This window comes from Hippoglossus stenolepis, chromosome 5 (assembly GCF_022539355.2).
Source record: "Hippoglossus stenolepis isolate QCI-W04-F060 chromosome 5, HSTE1.2, whole genome shotgun sequence".
NCBI lineage: Eukaryota > Metazoa > Chordata > Actinopteri > Pleuronectiformes > Pleuronectidae > Hippoglossus > Hippoglossus stenolepis.
The window spans coordinates 15,934,657-15,958,291 of record NC_061487.1 but is presented as its reverse complement, the minus strand read 5'-3'; the positions used below and the strand labels follow the sequence as shown (position 1 = coordinate 15,958,291).

The 23,635-nt window shown below is 40.7% G+C and overlaps 1 protein-coding gene across 1 annotated transcript; it reads left to right on the top strand.

Moving 5' to 3' along the window:
• Nucleotides 1-5,938: 5,938 nt before the first annotated feature.
• gnrhr4 (gonadotropin releasing hormone receptor 4) lies at nucleotides 5,939-23,469 on the top strand. Its single transcript, XM_035157048.2, has 3 exons — nucleotides 5,939-6,454; nucleotides 21,575-21,779; nucleotides 21,867-23,469. The coding sequence occupies exons 1-3, from the start codon at nucleotides 5,939-5,941 to the stop codon at nucleotides 22,331-22,333; spliced, it is 1,188 nt and encodes a 395-aa protein (XP_035012939.1). The 3' UTR covers nucleotides 22,334-23,469.
• Nucleotides 23,470-23,635: the final 166 nt, after the last annotated feature.

Here is a 23,635-nt window from a genome sequence, read left to right as displayed (position 1 = left end):
CTGATCAGCATCTCAACCTGTCATCTGCAGCCGCATGTTATCATACGGCAGCATGCGCTCATACTTAGGTTACAGGATGACGGCCATCTCCATGACAACTAACCAAACTCCTGACTTGACGATGGCCACTGTCATCCAGGACATCAAACATTTTTCTCGATGCAGAGCTCCATATGTGCACTGTGCACCAAGCACGACCTGAAAATATTATTCAAAACATTTTATCTGAACCTGGCCCAGCATGTCCAGTCCCGATGGGTCCTGTTAACCTATGCGTATTGGGAAAAAATGACACACTTTCACGAACACGAACACGTGGCATTCATCAATAAGAACACAGATGCGAACATGTATCAAACATTACACGTATAGAAAAAAAAAGTCCACTTGATAGACTAAGATGCAAGAGCTGCTTGTCTCGGGGCATCAAGACAGTGAAACGACCGTGCATTCGGAGGATTACCAGTCAGACACATGATGCCTGTGGCAGGGAATCCCCCACAGGTTTGTGACAGTGACCATTCCCACTCTGAGCTACATGACTCTGAGGCCGTGTACAACACACCTGCCCTGAACGCCCCTCCACTGCCTGACAAACAGGCTGCATGTCTCACCCCAACCAGTGAGAGCAGAGTCTTAATCCCACAAGGCTGCAGGACCAGATAAAACACCTGGTAAGGTTCCTAGGGATTGTACAGAGCAACTGACAGACGTTCATAACAGACACCTTAAACCGGCACCATCGTGCCTGTGCCAAAGACGTCTCCTGCATCACAACAGTAGGACAGATAATATTGAAACACTTTGAGCAGCTGGTTAAGCAGCAAATCAAATCACCACCAATGTGCATAATAGGCCGACAGTTCCACGTATGATGAAGTGTCCACTCCGAGGAACTAACACACCTGAAAAACAAGGTTTTGTATCGTAAAGCTGCTCAGAGATTTCAGCTCTGCATTCGGCACTATCAAATCAAAACAGCTGACAAGGATGATGAGCTCACTGGGCTACAATACAATGTCTGCAGGTGGATACCAACCTTTCTCAGGCACCATCGCACAGCAGGGGTGGGTCTCAACACAAAACAACAACAATGATGGCACACACTGCAGAGGGGATGTGGAACAGCCGGCTACGTGATGCAGCCTGGGAAGAACTCATTAAATGTAGGTGCGGATGCGGATTAAAGGCCAGACGCAGGAAATATTTTTCACTTGCTTTTTCAGGGAATGATGCAAAGATCTTGATTTAAAAACTAATACATATTTATTAGGAGACTATATTCATGAGTGTGATATAAGTAAATTTCAGAAACTTGCAGATTTTAATGTTTTTTACTGGGGGGGGTCTGGTCTTCTTTTCAGCCATATCTCTGCTATGTTTCATGAAGAATTAATAATCTTAGTTATTAGACCTTTTTCCTTTTCTTTTATATTTCTGGAATCATGGTGGACATATGTGCTCTACAGTGTGTACGGAGTGCATATTTGGAAAATGAAAATAAATCAGATCATTACAGGTAAACTACTGAAATGGAGTTGATAATGTAAAGCCTATAGCATCATTATCTTTTTCAAGATGCTCTCGGACTCACCATGCTGATTTGCAAGAGGAAACATTGACTCACTGAGAGTGGTGAATGGAAAAATGCATGAAGTGGTGGACAATTCCCCTGCATCTAGTTCCCTCTCCCCCAACAACCCATCCGCCCGGTTTTTGAGGTCATCCAAGATGAATTTGTTGACACCATGGACGGTGGCCTATGTTTGAATCAGGCTCAAGGCCACTTTGCTGCTTGTCATTCTTTCTCCATCTCTCTCCACTGACGGTCAAAACAAGGCAAACACGTCATGTGAAATAATAATCGTTAAAAAAAACACAAAAAAACACAAACCCTGGCGGGGTTTCAACCCCAGAAAAAAGTAGCAAAAACATTTATTTAAATGGAAACAATGAATGAATATATTCCACTGACTCCAGGGAGACAAGCGACGCCATCCATTTTACCTTCATCCGACTGTTATCACAGCGGGAATTTGGCAGTAATTATTCTCTTGCAGCAATGCAGGACAGCTACACCTCAGGCTAGGACTTGTAGCTGGGAGATCAATGAAAATGAATTTTCTGTCATCGAGCCGCAGCCTCAGTTTCCACAACCAACCACTTAATCTATTAACCTGGAGATTTAAGAGATTAGATGTGAAGCATGGAACATGTTATATTCAATTATTGGGATTATTGACAGTGTCTGCTTTTAAATTTACACTGAAAAATAAACTTTTTAACAGCTTGACATGAAATCTCACTCAGCTCGTTTCCTCGTAGTGATGTCATTCTACCTTTGCTTAGTTTGTGTTGTGCTTACAGTATTCTTCACATTTTGACATTATTGTTATTCTAGTTTTACCTCTGCTCAGGAGGGAAACTGTATTGGTAAGAGAATGTGAAACCTAAAATAACATTGATTGGTTACCGTGTGTTGAAAGGAGACATCAGGACAAAAGAGGCGACTGCTGTGGCTCGTGTGACTAATAATCGTGCTGAGTCTATTTCAGTGTAGCAGCTGGTAGTGAAGAGGCAGGTAATGTTTTAACATTATTATTCATCAACTTTCAAAAGAATTGTTTAGTCATGATGAGCTGTCATTGTTCCCTCCACGCAGGAGGTCAGGTTTCAGCGTTTGTTTTGTATTCAGCGGTATTATGCAAAAACTACTCCATCAAACTTCCATCCAATTGTGTGGAGGGGTGGGGAATGACCCAGGGAAGAGGTTCTGGATAAGGAGGCGTATTCAGAAATATTTTTGTCCACTTTCTTTAACATTATTGAGAAAGGATTTGTCAGAGAAAAAATGATTCTAATAAAAAAAAATCGGTCATGTTTAGGGGACTGATATTAATGTATTTGTGCAATTTGGTGCAGATTCAAATAAAAATCGATATGTAGTGAATTTAAAAAGTGTTTTCATAAGGGGACTGTTGCGCCCTCTAGTCGACCATTGTAGTTATCACTGTTGTCCTTTTTTTATTTAAACTTTTTATTTTACGCAGTATTCACATAATTCCACAGTTACGGTGGAACAGTTACCCGTGGTCCCCCTTTGACTTACTGTTTGTCGAAATTTGGTTAAATGTTTTTCAGCCACTTTGGTGCAACAGAAACAAAATATAAAAACACAACACTGACAAATGTCGACTTTCAAAATGACATGACAAATATGAAGAGTCATTTACGTACGAAAAGAGATACATCCATTTCAAATGATGTAACCGTCATTGCCCACATACTTCCATAAATGTTTTATGTTGACATGGTTTTTAATCAATACATCAATTAGTGAGTAGAACAAAGTCAAAAGTTTCAACAGTATAAAATGGCGACAGTGGAGGATAGTGTGATTGTGTACCCTTTAAGAAAGACGCAAAACTAGCCATGTGGTAAATGATGGTGGTCTGTGTACGGTGAATACTTTGAATACTTTACTTACCCCTCTTGGTGCCAACTATTAAGATGAGTTCCTGGCTCTTTATCGCCAGTGTGAAGTGGGTTTTTGGAGCTTTTTCTAGCAGCACACTTTAACAAGAACATGAGAGCATTAACTTGTGGGCTGGTAATCCAAAACTAAAAGATGCTAAAATGCTCAGTGGCACCAAAGAAACGCTGCAGAATTCTGCTGCAAATGTCTGTGAGTTGATCACAACACATTTCACACAGTCACCAACCCTGAGATTGTTAACCCGTGGGTTGATTTTGTGGTTTATATTACAAAACAATTTTGAAATACATCGAGGATTGTGAATATGTGGCCTTCAGGGCCCCTGAGGCAGTGGCTCTCTTTTCTCTGTTTGTGACTCGTCCCTGAGGGAAACTTTTTTTTACAGAAATCATTTTTCTTTGCATTTGTCATAAAAAAATATATTTTGCCTTATGTTTCAGAAACCATGATACTGGAGGGGAGCGCGGTGGTTAACACTTATTATAAATCACACTGTCGTCTCACAGGAAGACGGTTCTAGGTTTGAATCCTGGTTTGATTTGGGTCTTTCTGTATGAGGTTTGTATGTCCTCCCCGTTTCTGCGTAGGTTTTCTTCAGGTTCTCCAGCTTCCTCCCATGTGACATGCACATTGGGGTTAGACTCTAAATGTGAATGTGAGCTTGAATGGTTGTTGCAGTCTGCCTCTCACCCGATGTCAGCTGGGATTGGCTCCAGCTCCCCTTGCGACCCTCAAAGGATGAGTGGCAGAGATAATGGAGGGATGGATGAGACTGGACTCAACCTGGATTTATCCATAAAGGAAGCTTACAGTCTGTATTCTGATATAGTTTATTGAGACGTCAACTGTTCTCCATAGTTCTCCATACAGCATCACTGGTTAAAATTACAGTCCATGATCCATTCACATAACAGTGTTCTCCACAGATCCTAAACGTTGGGCGTCATGTCGCTCTGCGGTAGCTGCACAGCATCTGCAGCCCCCCCCTACATGCACAAAGGTGCGACAGCCCTCTAATGCTGCTCTCAGCTTTGATGTTCAAGTTGTATCTTCCTTTATTTCTGAAAACATGTGATCCGTCCCCTCTGTGTTAGCTTCCAAAAGCAAACTGGAAACCTTTGTTATATTCTCTGGCTGTTGTTACTGTGACTGTTGTTCATGTCTGTGTGGAGTCTGCATGTGGATTCTTCTGTGTTGTTGGTGTTTGCAAATTCATTTTCACATAAAGAGCATTGGGTCTACAAAATTTCCAAGGGGGGGTTTCATTGTTTGTGATTAGAATTCGATTCTATTTTTGGGAAAATCAAAAAGCATGAAAGCGCGATATGAATACAATTTTTGTGATTTTATTTTTATCATAGGCTACTGTAGGTAAAAAACTGTTTCTTTCCTGTCCTGGTCCAGGAGCAAAGAGTGCAAAAGGCTTAAAATTCTTCGACACCACAGATACAAGTGTTTCTTATCACCCAGTGTTGCGTGAAATATCTTGTAGCACATAACTGACTGAGAGAGGAAAAACTGAAGGGAGATTCATCTTGTGCTCTGCTCCAGACAAATAAACACTGAATGATTGTCTCAGGAGAAGTTGTTCAGAGATCAGGTGAAATGAATGGGCCATTGTTTCTGTCTCCAGAGCCAATTCTCCTCCACCACATCCAGAAAAAAACAAAAACAAGTCTGATTGGATTTTTTCGGATTTGCTGACAAATGCCTCTGCAGCAGCAGGGCTGGTGGTGTGAGGCTCTCTGCTTCTCCGTTTTGGGGATTTTTTTTTGGGATGCGTTTCACCTGTCAAAGAAGAGGGGATGGGGGGGGGGGCATGGCTCATTGACGGATTAAACCAAATGGCTTCTTGCGCGTCAGAGCGCAGGAATGAAGTGGACTGAAGCAACAGCTGCAGTGTCTGCTGCAGCAGGAACACGCGCACTGACATCTCCATTAACGCTCCGCTGTCAGCTCCGCTCCTAATTGCAGGTACGCTATTTTTATCTGTAGGATGAACTCGTTTCATTAAGATTTCTTTTGCGTGTCTCCTTTTTAAAAAATAATGTTTAATTAGAGGAAGCAGAGAAGCACTTTGTGTATTATTATTATGACTGTAAGTTTGTTCTTCACCTGTTCTGTTTAGTTATGCAGCAATAATGAGAAATAAAAAGCTGTACAATGCGGTGCCTATATTGGTATTAGTGATTAAAGCTGCGTGCTTCAGGAATTCCTCTTGTTTTAAGGATGCGCCTCTTACGCACAGCATCTGCTCCTTGTGGCACAAAACAATCACTGATCCAGTGGAGAATAAAAAGCGACACATCATTTCTTTCTTTTCTCAGTTTCCACAGTTGTTCCAGTTGGTGTAAAAAAATTGAAAAAAACACAGTCTACAGGAATACCCCCGGTTATTGACTTGCTTGTGTTTGCGCATCATCCAGGCGCCGGTGTCTCATTATGTTCCACCAGTTGACGGACCCAGCGGTGAATGGCAGCTGCCAGGGAGCCACCTCCGTGTGCAACGAGAGCGCAGACGGAGACGCGCTCCAGCTGCCCACCTTCTCCACCGCGGCCAAAGCCAGAGTCATCATCACCTTCACCCTGTGCGCCGTGTCCGCCGTGTGCAACCTGGTGGTGCTGTGGGCGGCCGGCACCGGCGGCAAGCGCAAGTCCCACGTCCGGATCCTCATCATGAACCTGACGGTGGCCGACCTGCTGGTGACCTTCATCGTGATGCCCGTGGACGCCGTGTGGAACATCACGGTGCAGTGGCAGGCGGGGGACGTCGCCTGCAGGCTGCTGATGTTCATGAAGCTGGTGGCCATGTACTCGTGCGCCTTCGTCACCGTGGTGATCAGCCTGGACAGACAGTCCGCCATCCTCAACCCTCTGGGCATCAGCGAGGCCAAGAGGAAGAGCAAAATCATGTTGACCGTGGCCTGGACCATGAGTGTGATCCTGTCACTCCCCCAGGTAAAAAGTCAGACACGTTCAAATCTTTTTTTTACATGAAAGCTTCTAAAACATCAAGTCACCCATTTCAGCAAAGTGCACAGCAACAGGCAACGATCGATAAAACAAGACTAAGATCTATTTACAAGCTACACCATTATCTGTATTAGTATGATATTGACTTTCAGGTGCAGTGAACTCATTGAAGTATGGAAATGAACTAATGGTTCTCAGTAGAGCGCACACATCCAACAAAGCCCTGCAGGCCCCTTTAATTTAACCACACACATCTGTTCCCTCACTGTTTCTGTTTTATTCATTAAGATCCATGAATTACTCCCTGAGAAATTTATGAAATTTGCAACGTTAAAGAAAGTGAAACCAGAAGTTGTGTGTCGGTGTGACCTCGATACTACGGCTCCATCGCTACGGCGCAGAATCTGGCTCCAAATGTGTGAGATGGCAGCGTTCATATCTGGGATATTTTGGCTTCATTTCAGGATAGTAAGTGGAAGTGGAAATGTCTCGTCCATCTTTATACACAGTCTACGTTCAGGATCTGCCTCTGCTTTCTGAACAGTTGGAATTCTGCTACCTAATCATCTCAGAGACTCTACACTCTCATCTACTTTGGCTTTTAGTTTCTTCTGTCTGTGTTTCCAATATGTTTCCTTTTGGAAAGCAGTGTTGTTTCGACACTGTTTGCAGGTTGCCTCATCACAACTACCTGGGGTGTCTGGGCTCAGCTCTTGGGTTTGGATTTCTTTTGAATGGAAGGTGTCTCTGGGGCTGGATTTAAGATTGTTCATGTTCTGCCACCCTCCAATTATAAAATCATACAGATTCCTTCTCTGTACCAAATACGAAGCTTCTGTCTACATAAGAGCTGCTGATTGTTCACCTTTCACATCACTGTTCACTGGCAGGAGGATGACAGCGGAAAGTAGAGAGCAGCTGTGGTTGTGCCTTCCTCTTTTCAAAAGGAAATCCATCGTGCTGAGTTTTGTTGAAAAGGGGGATGACGGTGAATTACTTTTCTGTTTAGTCTGCAGAATGAAAAGACATTCAACAAAAAACATTCAGGTAATTAAGGCCAAAAAATCTCATGTAACATGAAAAATATGCTGTGGGAGTCTGCAGCGCTGCTTGCTCCTTAATAAGTATAACTGTGCTTCTACAACAAAGCATCTTAAAAGATGTGTTTTGCCATCACCTGTTGCATTCAAAGAGTCAGATTTTAATTTATTAATTTGAAGTCATTATTAAACTAGAATGACACATACCTCTGCGAAGGCCAAACACTCCCTCTATGATATTACATATATATCCAAAAGATCCAGATTTTTATCTGGATTTGCATCACATTGCACACATTCAAGCATCAGTGCATTAAAAATGCCTGCTTTTTTTCCATCAAGAACCATGAATTACTTTAGAGGAAATAAGCGAATATAAGAAACAAAAATTGAAGAACATTTTTTTTTTTAGCTTTGCCTCTTTGTTCAACATTTTAACTTCTATCTTGTCCATGTCCAATCTGTACACCAGGTTTTATGGAATCAGAACATAAGTTTGTGTGTAGTTCTGCTGACAAACCAACCAACTGACCAAAAAAACAACAGAAAATGGGGAAACACAACTTAACATTCATTTAAATGATTTGCTCCACCAGATCCAAATCCCAAGGTTCAAATCCCCATTTGCTAAACAAGAAAACAGTACTTGACCTGGTCGTAACTGCTGAGCACAAACAAGGCAGCTGCTCACATGTATCAGATTGAATTTCCGATCAGGTGCAGGATGTCGCCCATGGATCACTGTCCTGACAGTGTTTCAGGAGGTTTGCAAATATTTGTAATAACCAAGTAGCTAGGTTTCAAGATCTATATCAACCTCAGTGCAGGTTAGTGAACCACACCGGGGTCAAGGAAGTAAAGATCGAACTGCAAAACCTCTCATTTATTTATGAACTTGTCGAGAACAGAGTTGGAGCTGAGGACACAGAGATCGTCCAATGTATAGGTTTTTAACAACATCAGAATGAGTTCATATTCTACAATTACAGAGGTAACCTCTCCATTGTCGGATATAATCACTTGAGTTTATTTTAAAAATACATTCAAACTCTTTTCCTTTGAAGAATTGTATAAAATAAACATAATGAGATAATTATTGTAAATATGCAATACTTAGAATAACTTGTTTATTGTGAGTGCTCTTAAACAATGTGAGCACTTGATGTATTCGACAGGAACTCAATAAGGACAAGTCACATCAACTTAATCTTTTGTGTCAAAGAAAATGAGAGCTGGTGTTGGCAGACTGACTGAAGATCAGGTTCATTGAACAGGTTTATTTCCCTGAGCAATCCAGTGCAATCTGGTAGCAAATCTGGGACTCTGCTACCTCTCATGCTCAGAAAAGACTGTCAAAGTAGTTTTCCAAGTAGCTGTCACTTATGTGTATGTGTGTTATAATGTGTGAATGGGTCATTGTGGTTTTTTATAAAGATATGATAAATGAAAGTACAGATTGAACAGATTGATAAAAACTGAGCTAGTTCACCAAGTTTTTTCTACTCAAACACAATATTTGTATTAACAGTGCAACTTTCTCTTCTTTTAGCCAAATCAGGGTCAATTCTTTTGTTAATTTGAATTTGAAGTTTTTTTTAAATTATATTTATCTTCACAAAGAAAAAAATAAGACGAAACATGCAATACAAACAAAGCATAAAAGACAATAATCACAAAGGACAAAAAAAGAAAAGGAAAGAAGCCAGACTCTACAGAGATAAGCTACAGCATTACAGCCTATATTATTTAATCAATCAGTAAATAAAACACTAAATAAACCATATGGCGAGGAAAAGCCAGAATGGGTATCGCCCAAAATTTGGGGTGTCATTCCGGAAAGTTAAGGTGCCTATAAATTGGGCCCCAAGTGCTCTCAAATTTTTCATGAAAACCATGCGTGTTGTTCTGAAGCCTCTCAAGATGTATCCCTGAAACCAGTTCCATTAACCATCTGGAGAAACAAGGAGCACTGGTAGCTTTCCATTCGCTGAGTATTATTCTCTTTGCAACTAGCATACCAAACATAAGGGTCTGCTGTACAGTTTGTGGCAGTGCAAGATAAGCTACAGAGCAGCCAAACAGGGCAACCAGTGCATCAGGTTCAATCTGTAGTTCATACATTTTAGAATACCATTTTAAAATATCCTGCCAGAAGGGAACAATCTTAGGACAAAACTAAAAGCTGTGACCTAGAGAGCCTTGAGAAGATTTACATCTGTCACATACAACAGATACATTAAGATAAATTATATGAATTTTGTCTTTGGAATAATGTAATCTGTGCATGACTTTAAATTGAATCAACTGCAACCTGGCATCAATTGAGCCCAAATGGATCCTCTCCATCCCCTCCCTCCACATCTTGTCAACTCTACACCTAGATCTGCCTCCCAGGCAGATTTTATATGTTCTGATGAAACAACAGACTCATTAGCAAATAGTGTCACAAAGTTTGAAACAAAATGTTTAGAATTAGGATGTTGTTTCATTAAAGAGTGTTCCTTTGGTGGGTTTTCAACGTTTTTTATATCATTTTTAACAAAATGTCTAACTTGTAAGTAACAGAAAAAGTGAGCTTGAGGTAGGGAGAAGGTTTCTTTAAGCTCCATATAGGATGCAAAATGACTATTTATGTACAAGTCTGCAATAGTAGTCAGTCCTTTATCCTTCCAGTAAATAAAGGCCTGATCAGATTGAGATGGAATAAAATGATGGTTAAAACAAATAGGAGCTTGAAGCACCATTTTAATCTTTTTAAAACAAAATTTCAGTGAATTTTGGATAACAAAATTGTCCTTAACTAGATGCATTGGATAATCCTGAGTAAAAAGCAGAAGAGCTGACAGAGAGCTGTTTCTTGCAGCGTTTGAAAAATAAAGTGTTATTGAATTCTAAATTGAAAACTGAAAGAAATATCTATCTATAATCTAAAGACCCGACCTCAAATATATAAAAAAAAATATTATTACTGTTATTGTTGTTATCATTACGAGTGGGAATACTGAAATGTATTTCTCAAAGTTCTAGTTTTTCCAATTATAATACATTTTTTCAAATGAACAAGACTATTTGATTCCTTTCAAACAGGAATTGAACCTCAGTTTTTCATGCTGCTGCAGACTTTATCGCTCTATAACAATGTCAAACTTCCATCTTAGCTGCAGTCACTCCCAGCATCATAGTAATGATCCCATGTGATCCCTGTGTGGCACAGGCAGTAATTGTCTTGCCCACAGCTGTAATACGATGATTATACTGTCCAGAATCTATGTGCAAGTCATGGAGTGCACAATTATCATAAAAGGTCCTAGGGCGTAAAATGCAGAGGCTTCTTTGTAAAATAAAGAGATGGAGAGAGATGAGTCATTCACCACTTAACGGAAAGCAAACATGCTGTGTGATGTTATAATACATGGTGGGACCACAGCTATCAGTCCATCGATGTTTAAATGAAACAAAGCATTTCATTTGCTAATTGGAATGGAGGAGACATTTTGGCTGAAGAACTGAGAACAAGAGGATGTTGAAACATACTTCTACCATTTGTTTGTGAGTACAGGTGTAATGGAAATTTACTTAATAACTTCTTAGTTTATGCTTACAGCAGACATTTCCTTCTAGGGTACAGCTCGACCCAAACTTTATGGTTCACCCACTGTCCAGGATGTGAGCCCATTGTCTATTCATGTCTTGCAGATGTTGATCCTGAGGTCACCTGAATTATATAGTGACCTCTGCTTTACTCTGTGGTTGGACTGTTTGTCCTTTGTTCCAAGAACTCAGCGGACACATTTAGGATGCAGCCTATAAGTCACACCTTTAAAGACTATATGTTCCAGACACATAATACATTCACACACCCCCCCCGCCCTGCGTGTTATTGGGTCAGGAGGTAACCCACACAGAGCCACTTAAATATGAGCACAGACACTTAATCTCACTTGCAACCTTCACCTTGGCTGTGTGATCCTTAGTAAACTTACAAAGACAACTTGTCTCAGAACCTCGTTTGTTGACCAATTTCCATCACATAGGTTATTTAAATTCTTATTCAGAGCATAAGCACTTTCACTGAAACACAAGTGTGAGGTTAAGACTTAGGGGGCTGCACATGTTCTACCACTGATATGAGACGTCTGTTGATGTCTTTGCAGCAGTAAGTCATATCTAATAAATTCAAAGATTTACTGGAAAACATTCCCCCTCCCCAGAGTTGCCAAATAAGACCAATTGAATGCTGTGGGCTTCACATTCATACTTTTTCCACTGCTGTGTTGTATTGAATCACTGTTAAGCAATTACTGTTGCTGCTCAATGAGGTTAGAATCGCCTCAACTGCCACTATTCACGGATCCCACAGAGTTTGGCATGTTTCAGTAATTATTTTCACGGCCACTGTGGAGAGTTATAAGTGTTGATGCAGACATTGTGGCACAACAGTGACAAAGGCATTTGATGTGGCCTGAATTAGACTTTTCTTTTTAAAAGGAGACATTATGTTCATATTCAGGCTCAGGATTTTAATTTGGATTATTACTTGAAATCATTTATGTTGAGAAAACACATCTCTTTCCTCAAAGTGTCCATTACTGCAGCTCCTCTTTTCAGCCTCTTTCTGAAACACTTGGTTTGAGCTCCCGTCTCTTTGGCCCCGTACACACCTGATATTAACATGTGGTTTTTTTGTGATCCGATCACAAATGGACAACTCTGAGTTCGTGCTTTCACACCTGGCATTAAATTGTCGCCCCACAAGCGTCTCACCTCCCCACTCAAACAAACACGTACATTTCTGTTCACGAAGACCAAGGTATGTTGTTTTTACCCAGTCTGAGTACACAAGTGTGTGTGTGTGCATGAGCAAGCGAAAGAGAGGTAGAGACGTCATAGCAACTGGCTTGCTAAATCTAAGTTATTCAAGATATCAATACACACTTTTGGGACAGAAGTGTCGTGTGTGTGCATAAGAAAGACAGCCAAGGGGCAGGAGAGGAGTGGGGACGTCTCTGAATGGTTGAAAATGTGGTGGTTAAGTTTCAGCAGATTTGACTCTACGTCACCACTGGCCCTGCACGGTTTGAAACACTGGGTGGCAATCTTTTATAAATTTGGTAATTAGCATTAAATTGTGTTAATCTCCTAAAATATTTCAGTTTTTTTGCCTTTATTTGATAGTAATAGAAACAGTGACCTGCTGCTCAAGGCATATATTCTATTTTTTGGTATGCACCGTTGGGCTGGCCCTAGAATATGTTCAATCTGCCACAAAAATAAGCCCAGAGTCTAAACTGAGATATAGGAGAGGTGACAGGAAAGAGACTGTCATGGAAATTTGAAGGCTTCCCTGTTTATTTTAAAGAGGCGAGAAGGAATAAACATCCCTGTCCTTGCCGCTCCTGCTGCTGTGCATCCGAAGCCTTTTCTTATGCAGCAGAGACGGTGGCTGTAAATATTAAAACAAGTATCAGTATGTGTAACCTACTGTATTTTCTGCTTTATGAAGTTCAACCCACTAAAGATTAACTGTGCCTTCTTATGACTGACGTACAATGCAAAAGTGGAAGAAACACTGCAGTAGTTTCACAGCGCGACTGGCTGACGGGTGTTCTAATTCTAATGATCTCTGGATATAGAACTTCTCTCTGCATCTCTACACCTCCACAGCAGGGATCCAGAAAGAACCACTGACCTCTTAGAAACCTCTTCCTGCTGGAAGGCTTCTGCAAAGGATTTTTGAAAGGCAAAGAGTTATGTCTCAATCCTTTATGCTCTGTATTGGATTGGAACAAAGCCCTTAACGCTGTCTTGGATAAGTGCTGCATCTTAGAATGAGCTCAAGACACAAACAGCAATCATAGGAATATGGTTAAATTGGCTATAACGAGCACTTTCATATTAACAATGGAGGACATTATTACAATATGCGTAAAGTGAAAGTTCTGAATAATAAAATGTGACTTTGCTGTGCTCCTCAGCTCAAAATTTAACTTTTTGTTAAGAAATTGTTTGTGAATTTACTGGAGCCCGACTGAAAAGGATTTTTGGGGCAGATGGTGATACCACTATTAGAGAGTCAAAGATTTATGGTGACGATATATCGGCTGATTTGATATTGGCAAGATTAGAATTTTTTTCTCAATGATTCACAAGATGTCATTGAGGCTCGATATTTTACAGTTTAATCTAAACTTTGTTGTAAATAAGTATAAAAAAACACACAAATACAACTACCTATACAGAACCTGATGAAAATAAACATTTCAATGTGAAATATAAAGATAAAAGTATTCATATCCACGAGGCTCATATTGGCTGCATTTTATCGGTCAATCGTTAAATCTGTCGAGTTCTAGAATTTGCCTTTTCCATTCAGTGTCACCAGCTCACCATTGTTGCCCTTTTCAGCAAAAAGCCTCTGATATCTGTTAAACATAGTGGAGCAGCTGAAGAGAGCAGCACTTTCCAGAGGAGTTGGTGGAGACCAAAACAGAGCTAAAGGAGAGTGAGAAAAGCATATTGTAAGTGAGTGGTGTGTGTGTGTGTGTTTAGTCTGTAACTGCACTTGGGAAATTTTAAAGACAGAGACCATCACTGCTCATGTGAAAGCGTAAAACACTGTCCTCAAACTGGACCACATGCTTTCACTGGTTGCCAGCACCACACGGCGTCACACGCCCCTTCCATTGTATTCATTCTGTGCCACTACCTGTCTGAACACAGTCCAATTCATGCTCCTGGCCTTTGCAGCGAGGGCTTTGTTAGACTGGACTATGATGAAGAACAGGACGGGGGGGATAATAGGGGGATAACATTTTAATACGCATGTAGAGGTCATGGGTATGTCCACCAGCTGGATTATAATTGATTTCCTGGAGCACTCGACTGAATGTTGATCACACACCGCATGCCACTTTCCTTGTTTCTACTGCGGAAGGTCACAGGATCAGATCATTTATTCAGGCTGTATTCTTGAGAAAGTAACATATTTTACCTCTACATCAAAAGAGATCTTTCATTAGACCATAGAAGAATACAGTCATGACATAAACAGGGTGTTTTATACATAAACTCTCATTTAGACTGGTTTCATCGAGGCAGGGGACCTCTTCTTACCTTTGAATGCCATTTAAGTTTTGTTTTTAACAGCCGCAGTGGCAGCAAGGCTCTTTCATGAATTCTTCTGAGTAAGGTTTTTAATTTTTCTATGCAATTAGCTCAGTACTTACCTTGAACTTACCTTCATCACCTTTACCTTCGGTCTGCAGCCTTGTGATTAGCAGCTTGTTCAACACCTCAATCCTGCCGATGTGCGTTAACTTTATCCAAGCACATATTTCCCCGCGACTCATCAAGTTCTGTCCAGTTATAATGACGTCCGAGATTAGTTTATGACGTCCAACCCTATAGGCACACTGGATCAAATTGTCTTGCAGGTTGTGTGCATTGCAGAGGCGTGAGGATCCTCACCCTTGCTTTAAGAGCGGTGTGGCGATTTTACCTGAGCTTTAAACATTATCACCTGTGACAGAATAGAGAGGCATGAGTGGATTTTCAAAATAAGGGTCCCCAATGACCTCGGCAGTGGAAGCAAGGAAACGCCCTCAGCCTCGGTAACTTAATGTTGAACATACAAAAGTTAACTAAATGTGTGCTCTAGATTGAACCAATGTATTTCCAACAAAAAAATAAAATTCAGTCCTCTAAGTAATGTGTTTGTGTGAGTGCAATGTGGGTGTAAAACAGGCCAAAAGTAAGTCAAATGTGAGGGTTACAACTTGTGGCTACAGGTCATAATAATACATACAACAACAATTTCCCTTTTGTGATTCAGTGAATTGGCTGCTCTTTCTGTGATTTAAATCCCATCTGGATCTCCTGAGTTTCTCTCTGTGAAGAGCTTTTTGTCCTTCTATTGTTTTTTATCGGCTCGGAGTAAAATGAGACTTTGGTATGTAAAATGTTTTTCCTCATCTGCGAGATGGAAACATGCACCAGCATATGCAGACGTATTTGAGAACCAAAAATAAAACAACTCGCTGGAACAAGTTCACATAAAAGCCCATCATATGAGCTGTTGTAGCTACTTACATTTTTTTTTGCATATTAGCAAATTGAATTGGCTGATAATAGTTCCCATGAACTTTAATTACTTTGATACAGAATAAATTGTGTAATGTGATGATTAATGGCAGGGCATGGTGATATGGCTATAAATTATTTATAAAAAATGTTCACATCAGTTTATATCGATAATTATCCTGCTAAATGTCGACTAACTGTTTCTTTTAGGTTAAAAGACAGATTTTTTGCTCCTGAGTGAAGGTCGTAGTTTTAAACTCTTCTTTATAAGCAGAGAATCACAGACACTTGAAAAACGGCAAAACATTTTACAGATCTGAGGTCGATCAATTGATGTGTTTTACCTCCTCACTGTGCTCAGACAATGAGGAGGCAATATATCGATAAGACATATACTGTGATGATTATTGATATTATAATCAATTGCCCCTAATGCACTCCCTTTGTCTCACCCTTAACTCCCCCACATCACTCTTGGGAGGGTTTTGACTTTCTGCTTTCACTTTATTAGCTAAAAACCATATCCTGTAATCCTGTAATTTCCCAGCAGCTGGAAGCGAGTGTTAAAATAACAGTGGATATCTCATATCTCACCTCCTCCTGTAATCCTCTCTGAATGTCGCTCTCTCTCCATTCCGAGCGTTGCACCTGTATGATGAGAGTCACTGTGCAGGCAGCTGGAGACCCTCCAGCATCCAACGTCTGACCAAGGCATTCATTCATGGAGTGGCAGCGGCAAACAAGTGACAATTACAGTCTAGAGCCCACAATTGCAAACTGAATAAGATCATGTGAGTCCAGGATTGTTAATGTTAATTGTTAAATGATGTGGAAAATGAATCATTGAGATCAGTTGTGCAATTAAAGCTTCCTTAACTCTACAGAGTAGATTCCGGATTTTACTTGAAAGTGTAAATCCAGATCATTACCTTTTTGATTTATTCATGGCTATCAGGATGGGAAGAGGATTTCAACAAATAAGATAAAAACAACCAACCAACCCACCTTCAAATGTGAAGTTAAAGAAAAATATAGTTCGAAAAACATTTTGCAACAAATCTCTGCTAATAATTGAGCTAGAGAAACCATCTAAATCTTATATTGATCAGACAATTATTCCCAATCATGTGTCATATAAGTGGCATCATGAAAAGTCACTACCAAGTCAGATAATTAAGTCATACAAGGTAAAAGAAAAGCGGTTTTCAAGGGATCTCTGCATGTTTGGGTACATGACCTAAGGCTTATATAGATCAAAACCTGCGTATCATATTGTAGAAGTTACATCATTATGACATCACTATGAAATCAGAAAATTCCAATTGTGTAGTAATGCATCAAGTTTTGCAAACAATAACGGGAAACTATTTACAGCTTGTTTTAATTTATTATTTGTCGTCAAATGGTATAAATTATGTCATGACGTCTTTATTATAAAATGACATTGTTATAATAAGTTAAGATTGATTGGGGACTATAAAGTGTGCGCACAGGTTAGATGTTTAATGCTTTTCTACACATTTCCTCAGGTTCAGCACAGCACATTCCAGTTTGTTTGTACAAAACCATGGCATAAACCCTGAATCTGCCCTGACTGACAGTGAGTGACAGGTTGAAGATGAAGGCTTTCAAAGGAATCACACCCTCAGACTTTTTTTGTAAAATATATCAGGGTGTGAAAATCCCATGTTTTATTGCTGGATGCAGCTTTCATTTTATTGAATTCTGACACTTCCCTCTGGACTGGATGACCTGCTGAGTGATGTCAGCCTTTGACTCTCCAAATACAACCTGGAAAGTTTATTTTGTGCATAGCATATTGTGTTCATTCAAAGATCAACAATACAGTACATCTTTCCAGTTGATTGAATGGTGCAGCGATGTACACCTGGGATCTTGGGTTTAGACACCTGATTCAGTGCAAACACAGTAGCCTCAGTGATATGAATAGAATATGATACCATCATACAGAGTGAGATTAGATGATTTATCCAGCCTTAAGCTACAAAAGACGAAATAGTATAGGAATGGAACAACCGTGATGTTTATATTGCTGTAGTTTGTAGGTTTTCTGCCGTGTCCAAGCTCCACTGGCTCTCAAGTACGTCAGCAGCATCAATGGGTTGGGTGAAGCTTTGAATACACCAATTTTGAAATTTAGCAGCGAATTGTCCTCTTGCTTGCAGCTGTGTAATTTATTGAAGCAAAATTTTTGCCTGCAGCGGCAAATCATGAATAAAACATGTAGATACACACGGTGTCATGATCTGCCCCTCTGAGTGACTTGATGCCTGGATCTGTACAGTTATTCCATTCCTGCTTTCTTTTGTTTACATACAATTTTCAAAATGTTAATATAGAATACACACTGACAGCCCCTGGACATTTCTGGGTTTAAATAAAAAAAATTACTGTCAAGCTTCCCAGATATGTATACAAAATATAAGGTTTCAAACTCGGATTACACTGACACTATCATATTTGTTGTAGAGTAGCCTATAGTTATAAATAATAGTAAAACAAATCGAAAACAGTGTTTCCTGTGTGACATAACTATTTATAAAAATGGCCACGGTCCCGAAAGTGGTTGCCTGAAACCTGTGTTCTCTCAAATGACCAGCAGAGGGCGACTCAACTGGTTGTTCCTACAGACGTCTATGAGGAAATGACTCATTCTCTCTTGATTCATAAAGTCAGTAAACATTTTCCACTAGTTTACAGTCTCAATCTGTAGTTTCAAGTCTCCTCCAACACGACTTGATACTCATTCAGTAAATCCTGATCCCATGTAGAGTAAAATAGATGATAAAGCTTTGTGGAATGCGTTGGACTGCTGATACAGTGTGATTGACAGGCAGGAGCATCCAATGAGTGGAGGTCGCTGATTGAGGTGGGTGTGCTGTGTCCTTTAGCTCTCAGTCAGGCTCACCTCCCACTCCTCCCGCTCCTGCCGCTCCGCTACTTCTGGTTTCAAATGCCAAAATGCCAAACTCGAGGCTTCAAGATGGTGGCTCACAAACCAGTGGGTGACGTCATGGCGAGTTGCCATTTGGAAATGATATGAGGGTCGATGGTTCATCGTAAAAATGTGACACAAAATGTAGGAAATCAAACTTTGTACATTTCCAATGAGTTGACTGTCTTAAATTCACACAGGACACAGACACGTGTGATGTGAACATTGAGAAGGACACTGTTAACGATCCACTGATCTAGTGGTCAGGGTCAGAGGCTGAGAGCACACAAGTGCCAATATCAAACCTTATACTCCAGCCTTGAGAGTGTACTGAGTGCTTGACTGACGTTGGCTCTGATACACACCGGCCTCATGGGAGAATGTACAAAGCCCTTAGTCTATCACATGTCACAGGCTACATTAAAGGATTGGAACAGTGGAGGTAAAGCAGACAGGGCCCTGAGTTGAGAACCTCTTTAAATTCTATGACAGGAGACTGTAACACCACCATGGTCAGAAAGACCCTGACGAGGCCCCATGACACGAACCAAAAGCTTTGTGGTTTTACCGGTTTGGTTGAAGACTAGAATGTATAAATGTGTATGAATGATGGGCCTGACATGGTGGTGGGGATTCACACTGCATGCACTTTGTTCAATGGTTCAATGTAGGGCCTCTCACACCTCTTTTGCCTGGGGCCCCCAAAGTCCCTTGAAAAACTCCCGTCCAGAGGTATAGAAGAACAATCATAACCCACCCATTATACCCTGGCTGAGATTGTAACAGACATAGTTCATGCATAACTCAGTGTGTTCACCTAGAAGACTCTTCACACAGAGAATTTTCCTGAAGAAAAGTTAACATGAAAACAAGTTACTGCAGGAACAAGCCTGAAGGGTTTTACACTCAGCCTTGACACCTGCAGGGAGGGCGGACAGCTGCGGCCTCTGCATTCGCTGGATTTCAATTCTATTTTTGAAGCATGCTCATTGTAGATGCTTAACGTTTTGCATTTTTTATTTTGGTACAATGTCTCAGTCTGTGGCCTTTTTTTCATGAAGTTACAGATGCAATTTATTTGCCAATTTGTGTGTTTTCCTCAGCAGAGAATCAGGGGAACACAGGTAATGAAGACGAGTCGATTCCCGACCCGACTATACGTTGAGTTTCTGTCTTAACTCATTTTCATTAACAATAAAAGGCATCCGTTTTTTGGAAAGAAAACCAGGATTGGGTTTTTTCCCTTCGAGGATGGCTTCATTTGGCTGCAAGCAACACAATTAGTGGATTTTAATTTAGCAAATGATTGGACGTGCACACAACCCTCAGTGAATGCAGAGCCCAGAAGTCTCATGGGATAACGTTCCTCCATGATGAATATAGTTGTTGTTATCTTCAACATACAGAAAAAGGGTTTCTGTGCCAAATGAAAAATGAAACATGACAATCTTTTTACAGGAACGTATTTGAACCTATGCCGGCCTATTAGAGCTCCCATATCTCATTTCAAAATGATAAGAACACCCTCAGCTGTGAGAGTGTGATAACGGCTGAATGTCTATATATTTAAATGCTCTGCACATTTCAGCCTGTGCAACAGTTTGATTCAAAATATTTCAAATATGTCTAAGGCCAGGCCAGTGAAAACCAGTGGATTCTGGTGGTCAAAAATCAAAGTCATTGTGACCTTTCAAAGCACAGTTTTTCCCTTGTGAACGTGATAGCTCACAAACGCATGAAGGGAATTCTTTCAAATTTGGTAGATATTTTCATTTTGACTCATGGATGAACTGATTAGATTTTGGTGGTCCAAAGGTCAAGGTCGCAGTGACCCCATCTCCTTGTTAAAATGATAGATCAGGAACACCTATTGGGAATTTCCTTACATTTGGCACAAACATTTACTTTGACTCAAGGATGACCTGATCTGGAGGTCAAAGGTCAAGGTCAGTGTGACCTCACACAATGCCTGAGAGAATCGTTTTAAATTTGGCACAAATGTTCACTTTAACTCACAGAATAACTGATTAGAGTTGGGTACTCAAAGATCAAAAATCTATTTGGCCTCAAAACATTTTTGAGGCCAAAAACGTTTTTTGGCTTCTTAGACATGATAATTCATGTCTGCCCTCCGGGAATTTCTTCATATTTTGTTACTTGGACTCAAAGATGAACTGATTACGTTTCTGTGGAAAATTGTCAAATGTCAAGGTGACCTCATATCACTCTTTTATATTTAAAATTGTATTCACTAGTTGGCAGAGGCATTCAACCATAGGGCGGTAGTCACACTACAGATCCAGTGTGAGCTAGTCGTCACAATTAGCTGTATTTGCTCTGCATAAAATCTATGTGCGTATTCTAATAATTTTTGAGAATGTATATATATATATGTAATGTCTCTATGTTATGAATCAACAATAGTTGTTGTTCTTGCCTCTACAGTCACACAGTATTGTTAATATTACAGTACAGATGTTTCAACAGCCCTGCAGCCATTCTTCTTACTGTCCCATCGAATCAGGTGATGAATCATTAATCACATTCTGATTGAGGGAAACGTTTTGAATCTGCACCTGTAGATCCTCATTCCCAGCTCGTCTGAGAGCCTCCCTTTGTTCCTGTCTCCTCCAAGATGCATGTAAGTGATTGGCGCTGCATGAGTGGCATGGTGCTACAGTGGTTACAATGACCCCTCACAGGAACAAGTGGTTTGTGTGGAGTTTGCATGTTTTCCCCATGTCCGCGTCAGTCTTCTCTATGTACTGCTGCTTCCTCCCACATTCCAAAAACATGCTTTTAATTAGGTTATTTGGAGGCTCTGAATTGTGCGTAGGTGTGAATTTGAGTGTGGATGGTAGTTTGTCCCTGTGACACTCAAATGATAGGATGGACAGCACTTACATCATGATGGCAGACGTTATCCATTAAAAAGTCACAGGCCTGATCCCAGAGGAGCAATGAGGCACCCATTCTGTCTGTCTAACTGAGTTCATTGCTAAGCAGCACCATTCTCCTCTTTTCCCGCAGATGTTTATATTTCACAATGTGACCATCACAGTCCCAGAGAACTTCACCCAGTGCACCACCCGCGGCAGCTTTGTGCAGCACTGGCAGGAGACACTCTACAACATGTTCACCTTCGTGTGCCTCTTCCTCCTGCCTCTGGTCATCATGATCTTCTGTTACACTCGAATCCTCGTGGAGATATCCAGCCGCATGGCTCGTGGGAACTGTGAGTCTCGTGTTTTCTACCAAAATCGAATAATGTATGCTGTCACACGAGAAGTTGTGCGTGACAAAGATGTTTGTTTCCTTCTAGTGGTGTCCAGAGACGTCCATCTCCGCCGCTCTCACAACAACATCCCCAAAGCTCGGATGAGGACTCTCAAGATGAGCATTGTCATCGTGACGTCATTCATCATCTGCTGGACACCGTACTACCTGCTGGGCCTGTGGTACTGGCTGTTCCCTGAGAAGATGGAGGAGACGGTTTCCCACTCGCTGACTCACATGCTGTTCATCTTCGGCCTCTTCAACGCCTGTCTTGACCCCATCACTTACGGCCTGTTCACCATTCATCTCCGCCAGGGTATGAAGCGGTGCTGCCGAAGTACGATCACACAGGCCGAGTTAGAAAACAACACTTGCCTCGTACACATGACGCGGCTGTCATCTCACAGGCGGGTCGCCTCAGGGGGCAACAATACAGATGTCGAGGAGGCGAACAACAAGAGCAGAACGGAAAGAGGCTCAAGGCCAATCATCCCAGTGAGCAAGATCGCTTAGAGTATTTTAATGAAAATAATCTATGCTTTTAATCAGCGCTGAGTGTAGTTTTGACAAGCGATGACAGCTTGTTGAGTGATTTTGAAATACTGAGGGTAAAAAAGAAAACGCTTGTGTGTATATTGTCAGACGAACTTGCTCAGTTCTGTCCCACTGATGTGAGTCAGTGCCGTGCCGCAGTTCATCCCGCTCCATGTCTGTACTGTCTTGAATGCCACTGATCTGAAATAAGCCGTTTCTCTTCTTCAACATGAATACAATCAACCGTGATTGACTGAGGGCGACGCTGCACTTCACGCAGACCATCGCGCTTTTCAGGAAGCGTCACAGCCTGTTTGGGTTCGGTTCAAATTCAGGTTGAGCTGATCACAAATCTGTTTAAAGTCGCTGCAAAATGACAAAAAATATCTCGCACCCAAATATTCCCGCACCACTCTGGATAATAGAGGTTTGAAAACGAACTCTGCAGAGTTGGAAATTATGCACACCCACAATCACACAAACACACAGGCACAGACTTACATGCACAAAAGCATGTGCACCCTCAACACACCCCCACCGATCTTATCATTCACTTTATTATTTCCTGTGTCAAAGAAACCATAGAAACCATTTGTGCGGATGTCGTTAAATTAATTATAGACTACCTGTGATCAAACGTAATTGCCTCTCTGGTTTCACTGCTTTACATTTTTATCACAGCGTATTATCACAGTGTATTGATTCTTTTGCTATAAGGTCCTGTGCTCCATCGCTTATTGACTGAAATCTGCTCCAACATGATATTCATGGTGCTTCGTGTGCAGTAGAAAAGACTTGTGTTATGTTTCAGAGCAAACATGAAAGTTGTATCATGATCTTCTTTGAAAATGACAGCCTTTTAAAATAATAATGTAAAACAGACGTACGTATTGAATGTACCGGCAGAACATGTGGCTTAATTTGTCTGAAATCAGTTCAGTGTTTACTGTGTTGCACAAACTCACACAGGAGATGAGGCTCTATGAAGTAACTGTTATTTATCACGACATTTTATATATTTTATATTTGTATTAGAGATGTGAATTGTGTTGCTTCCTGTGACTGAGAAACGGATAAGAAAACAGCATGATTTACATTTGAAATTTGAAATTATTAAGAATGTAAAAGTAACCTCTTATTTTACTGATGTGTTTCGAAGACAAAAAGAGGAAATAAAAATCATTTGTTTGCATGATATTGTTTCTTTTCTGTAAATTCTGCAAGATGTGGTGATGTAAACTTGCAATTTGTTTGTTTGTTGAATAAAAATGTCAGTGTCAA